The sequence below is a fragment of the Sitophilus oryzae genome, unplaced genomic scaffold (assembly GCF_002938485.1).
Source record: "Sitophilus oryzae breed Bouriz unplaced genomic scaffold, Soryzae_2.0 scaffold_1127_pilon_pilon, whole genome shotgun sequence".
NCBI classification, from domain to species: domain Eukaryota; kingdom Metazoa; phylum Arthropoda; class Insecta; order Coleoptera; family Curculionidae; genus Sitophilus; species Sitophilus oryzae.
The window spans coordinates 1-6,733 of NW_022145757.1; the positions used below are offsets into that span (position 1 = coordinate 1).

The window sequence follows — 6,733 nt, forward strand, 5'->3', positions numbered from 1 at the left end:
TATTTCTTTTTGTTTGACAAATTCCGCTTTTCTCTGATAGTTTAAGTATTATATCTGTTAGTTTTAAGAAGGTGTTTCTTAGAAAATAATTAACTGGCTAAAAGCTAAAGCCTGAACACTAAACCCAATAGAAAACAAAGAAATATTTATATTATAGGTACTACGATCGGGACAAGGACAATGTATTAAAAGTAGAAGAATTTAAGAATCTAATACTCGACTTGAGAAAATCGAAAAAATTGGCAGTTGATCCTCAAAGTGTAACTAAGGAAACCCAGGATACTTACAAGTCTTTAGGACTGCAAGAAAGTCAAGGATTAGCCATGAACGATTTTTTGAGAGCGGTGTGCGACTTGAAAATTAGGGGAACATCCCATATTTTCAGATCTAACGTCAGTATTTCGATTTATTTGAAAGATGTAAAGTAAGCATCAGCATTAATTATTCTAACCAATGTTTAATACTATTGACATCTTTAATACTTCCTTATACATATATCCTCTATACAGAGTGGCGCCTTTATACGACGCGGAGGCTCCAAGGAGAACGGTAACTTATATCCAAATTAAATTTTTGGAGCCATATGTAGGTTATTTGAAAGTATTTTATAAAAATATATAGAGTTCTACAGGGTGTTCCCAAGAAAAGGTACGAATCAAAGTTGGATATTTTATAATGGAACACCGTATACCGTGCTGGCAACTGTTACTTTTGGGTTGGTATTTACATGCGTGGATGTAAATCGCATAGGAATCTTATTAAGTCGGAGTGAGAGAAATGCAACGGTGTGTTGTTGGAGCGTTGCCGGTACGTCTTTCCCTGTCAAGTAAAGTAAAATCACGATCGCAAACCGCTTATTTTGAAAAAACTTTTTTTTCGAAAAGATAACTAGATAAAATCATTAGATATGTTTCTGAGCATATGAAATAGAATTATAAGGGCATCGTTAAAGTGTCCATTTTTCATAACGAGAAAACATGAGTAATTACGATAATTTAAAAACTCAACTTTTTAACACGTAACACGCCATAACTTAAGAACCACTTTTGATATTGAAACTTTTTTTTTATTTTGAAGACCGGTATTTTCACATACTGTCTGCGAAGAAAGTATAGCAGATATCTTAAGAAATTTTTTGAACAAAACTACAATTATTTCTAAATTATTTCTAATAGATTTCAAGATATCGATTTTTGAATTGATTGAATTGATTGAATGCGCGACCACTGTCGAACACCAACTAAATTCCATTTGTTTTTACCAAAAATGGAAGTGTTTCTAACTTGCACTTAAAATTTTTCAAGCTATAGTGAAAATTACAAAGACTCGACTCGTTAATAAATAAACAAATAAAAAATCACGAGACGTAATTAAATCGTGAAGCTGAACGCATAATGTACACCTTTCCCTAGAACTTTAAGTACCGACAGAGGTACTGATTGGGTCGAGAAGTCGACTGCGACAAATCGGATATATCCCCTACCACGTCTCTTAGCAATGTGCATAGTTTCTCGGTTTATTACATACGTTTGGCAACGTGTTTACTCTTCTCTCTTTGTTCAGTACGTTATAAACGCATTGTACTCTTCTAACATACAGAAATCTGAACCCAAGACTAACCTTTGCCAGCCCTTAGTATATTAATTGATTTTCGGATTCTAGGAAAAAAATAAAGTTGAGTTTTATTAGAGAAGCATATGCCCAAAATTTAAGGATTTTCACATATTTCACATTTTGTGAAAATGAGAAATAAACTTTAAATTTTACTAACTGCTACTAAAATTTTAACTTACCTTGTATAGCCTGTATGCTAAACCAAATTAAAAAAAAAGTTATACATGGTGAGACAAAATTAATAATGAAGATTGGCCACTTTTAAAAGAAAGTTACTCCTTTATTTTAAATGGAACACTCAGTATATTATTTTGATAATTAGTGGAGAATTTATATATCTTCAAAATATTATTAAGGTTGCCTACCTCCCAGACAAAGATTTTCTTAGATATTTTTATTTATATGATATTGCATCAGTTTGATGTTAATATTTGACACAATCTAGGTAATGTGATATACTTTTTGTTAATTTAACAAAAACTAAAGGATGTAAGAGTAAACTACTAAACGGTAATAAAAAGATACAAGTTTAAAACATATTTTAATTATTACAGAATTAAACCTATAGATATAAACGTATAATTATGTGATAAAAATTAGCTGGATGAAATCAAATGCTCAAAATGCTTCCTTTCCTGTTCATTTCATAAAATGATTCTCTTTTCAAAAGATCGTTTTATATTAAAAGGTAAATGTGGAGTTCTTGTTCTTGTTTGTTTCTTGTATATTAAAAGGCAAATAGTTGGTTGGGTTTTGTAAATACTGTCTTTAAAATTTTTGATAAAAAAAAATCCAGCCTATATAGATAAACAGGAGCATTTAAGTATTCTATTAATTGGCGAATGTACACTGCGGTTACCAACTGATAGAATCATAGCCACCGCGTCGCATGAGAGGCGCCACCCTGTATGAATTAAAAAGAAAATGAGAAAAGAGTTTTGTTAAATACACAAAATAAAAAGTAACATATACATATATTTAGTAAGTAAAAAAATACAATTCTTGTTTCTAAAAAATATAGCAAATATGGATTTTTTCCCGTGTTTGCTCTTTTTATTTTGTTTATATGTTAATATTTTCGAGAGAGATTCCAGTTTAATATCGGGATTTTGGCGATAAATATACACCGGGATCGGTTTGGAAACCCTGATCTACACTACTTCATAAAAGTTTTTATTAGAGTGAAAACATTTAGCACTAAACAACAAGTGAACGATCAAAATATTTTTTAATATTGGTTTGGAAATTAAGTTAAAGTTGGTTGTACAAAGTGTCCCAAGAAATCATCATCATCATCACTCAACCAGCCTGAAGTGTCCACTGCTGGACGTAGGCCTCCCTCAATCTTTCCACTCTTCTCGGTCACCCACTTGGATCCAGTTCCCCTACGTCTCTTAAAGTCATCTGACCATCTTGTCGGAGGTCTGCCTCTGTTCTAAAGGAAGCATCCTGTCTTAGCCGCCATTCTGAAGTAGTTTGTTCCATCCTATCATCCTTCTTCTGCAAATATGCCCAGCCCAGTTCCTTTTGAGTTTTAAGCAGATATATAGCATCTGTTAAATTGTACGCTTTATTTATAACTATACTGAGTATCTTGTCTCTTAGAGATATACCAAACATTGCTCTTTCCACCAGCTCGTTAGACTACACGGATTTTCTATGGACTTTTTCGTCAGTGTAAATGTCTCTGCGCCATATGTAAGTACTGGCATAACGCACTGATGGAACACCTTCCTCTTTAAGCACATTCGTAGATCTGATTTTTAACACATATCTTGGTTGCCGAATGCCATATTAGTCCTATTCTTCTTTGTATCTCGTGCGTGTCCCAGAAGCAGTGCAAGTATTTAGCGGGTATAGTTCAACCCCCAGAAACACACACCTATGAGGTTTTTTCACGAAATGTTTTTGGAAATTTAAATTTTTTTAAAATTTTTTTGAATTTTAGTTAAAAACATAATTCTTGATAATATGGCAACATAGGTAGTAGATTAAATTTACAAGAAGAAAATCGAGAAAAGATCAGTGGTTCTCAAAATTTGAGCAAAAATCTTTTTTTTTTGTAAAATTTTCAAAGTAAAATAACTTTTGTTATTTTGGACATTGAAAAACGATATGTTTCTTTTATCGAGATACCACCCCTTAAAATACTTGCACTTATTTCTGGGACACCTGTATAATTTGGTTTGGAGTGAAGATCGCTGTCATTTCATACGTAAAATCTGTGTAAAATTATATAGCGAATGTCGTCAATCGTCGTTCTAAGCCGATTTAACGCCCTTTTTCGATCATACAGTATGTTTTTGTTTAGTGAAAGAAGTCCGAGCATTATAGGCACCTGTTACAAAGGCAAGTCCAGTTTATGGAGCCCCAATTGAAAATCCAAGAGGAAAAATGACAATAAAAAATCCCGATTATGAAATTGCACTTCATACAGTAAAAATACAAAGAAGCGGTCAAGCAATTAACATCGAAGAGATGAAAGAAGTGAGTACCTTAACCGGCGTCAAGTTTTATTTAAATCCGTGTATTCGTATACCGTGCTGGCAACTCTTACTTTTGTGTCGGTATTTACACGTGTGGAAGTAAATTGCATAGGGATTTTATTAAGTCGGAGTGAGAGAAATGCGACGGTATGCCGTTACGGCGTTGCCACATTTCGCCGGTACGCCTTTCCCTATCAAGTAAAGTAAAATCACGATCGCAAACCGCTTATTTTTAAAAGACTTTGTTCGAAAAGATCTTCTTCTTTCAGTGCCTATCCTCTATGGCTGTTGGCAATCATGTTGGTCCTTATAAACCTATTGACAGCCGCCCTGAATAAATGTACGGTCGTCATTAACAATAACTAGATAAAATCATTAGATATGTTTCTGAGTATCTGAAATGGAATTAGGATATAGTTAGGGTGCCCATTCTTTTATAACGAGAAAACATACCATAACCTAAGAACCACTTTAGATATTGAAACTTTTTTTTTATTTTCAAGATCGGATCTTTTACAATATGTTTAAATAAGCAAAATTCGATAAGTTTACATTCAAAATTTTTAAAAAACAACTCCATTTACTTTTACAATACCAGCAATCGTGTAATTTTTTTATTTATAAAGATTTTCACATACTGTCTGCGAAGAAAATATTGCAGAAATATTAAGAAAGATTTTGAAAAAACTACAATTAATTATTTCTAATAGATTTCGAAATACCGATTTTTGAATTCAGAGTTCTAATAGCGCGACCACTGTCGAACACCAACCCAATTCCTCTTATTTTTACCAAAAATGCAAGTGTTTCTAACTTGTACTTAAAATTTTTTAAGCTATAGGGAAAACTATAACGACTCGTTAATAAATCTACATATATAAAATGCTAATGTTTATCTGTGTCGTCTCTAGTGAAATAACGACTTGCTCTAGAAATTGTTGCTTTTTTACTAAAAGATAACTAAGTGGCTCTTCTAAAAACTGTCGTCGCAGGATTTTTTGTTTTTTATTTAATTAAAAAAAATAAAAAGTATTTTTTTTCCTGACTTCAACTAGTAAACAAATAAAATATCACGAGACGTAATGAAATCGTGAAGCTGAACGCATGATGTACACCTTTCTCTAGGACTTTAAGTACTGACAAAAGTATAATTATTGATTGGGTCGACCAGTCGACTGCGACAAATCTACTATTTCCTCTTCCACGTCTCTTAGCAATATGCACAGTCTCTCGGTATATTTCATACGTTTGGCAACGTGTTTACTGTTCTCTCTTTGTTCAGTACGTTATAAACGCATTGTACTCTTCTGACATACGGAAATCTCGACCCAAGACTAACCTTTGCCAGTCCTTAATATACCGGTTGTTTACAATATTCTCCGAAGGTGGCACCACAGGCGGAGAATGCTCAATCTAAGACATTGTTTTTTACTGTGTAAATATTTGTTTAGATTCAAGAAGCTGTATCTGCCACAACTATAAAGCAACCGATGAACGAACAAACCAAACGGCTATCTATGGATATATTCAGCCAACGTTCCGTCACCAATGAAGTACTTAAAGGTCTTAGATACCTCACCACTATCAATAACGTTAAAGACAGCAAAACTTCTTACACCTGGGGCCAGTTAGATCCAAATATATTCGCCAGAAATCTGATCCAAGTGTGCAATCAAGTAAGGAGATCATGCGCAACGAAGCCAGGCTATTGGAGTTGAGTTCTCCGGTGTATATAATGGGTCAGTATTTAACCAAGTAGAAATGGCACACAGAGAAGTAAAATGTCTTAAACCGTACAAGAATGTGTTAATTTCTGCATTAAGTTTATTAGACTGAAGGGAACATCCACCTGATGACCGGTTTCTGGAATTTATTCCCATCATCAAAAATAGCACACTTTTTGTGGTTTTTACTTCTTTATTCTATTTTTATTTTTATATAGAACTTTTGCTTTGTTTTTAGCTTCATCTACGGTTAAGTATTTAACATTCCTATTTTGTTATATTATCAAAATAAAGATAACTATAATGTCTAAAGAATATCGCACTCTTTGTCGTGGTTCCTTTTATTTTTTCTTACTTGATCACAAAATTTTTAGAAATCTTAACATAAAAATAGAACTTTGTGACGAAGTTGTTATGTCATCTTTACTTAACATTTTTTATTAAGCAACATTCTTAGTAACATTTTAGCGAACTAACACACATATTACGAATCTTGGTCCACACACAAATTCCATTCGCTAGAATGTTACCCAACTTGCTCCCTAGTGAGTGAATAAAATATGGTTTGTTAAGCAATTATTTTTTTTAATAAAAATAAAACTTACTAAAATCAGTTGGGTTTTAGCTATTAAAATAATGTTTTTTGGTAAATGACAGTAAGTTAAAAAAAATTGTTTAGATATAAAAAATATTAATTTTATTTTATATATATTACTTTTGTTTACTGAAGTTACTTTTCAATAATGAAGTATATTTGTACTTTCTTCTAAATAACATATTATTCAAAAAATGTCACAATTGACAGATGTATGATTCGCATTTACTTTTATTTCGTACTTACATAAATCTCTTTTGATCATCCATAGTTTCTGTATTCAGATTAGTAAACAAAAAAATCATTTATTCTTA

General features: G+C 32.3%; 1 protein-coding gene across 1 annotated transcript; it reads left to right on the top strand.

The window, feature by feature from the left end:
* Positions 1-153: 153 nt before the first annotated feature.
* Positions 154-5,818, top strand: LOC115886228. Its single transcript, XM_030905320.1, has 3 exons — positions 154-424; positions 3,926-4,101; positions 5,552-5,818. Exons 2-3 carry the CDS (start codon positions 4,009-4,011, stop codon positions 5,816-5,818), a joined length of 360 nt encoding a protein of 119 aa, XP_030761180.1. The 5' UTR covers positions 154-424; positions 3,926-4,008.
* Positions 5,819-6,733: the final 915 nt, after the last annotated feature.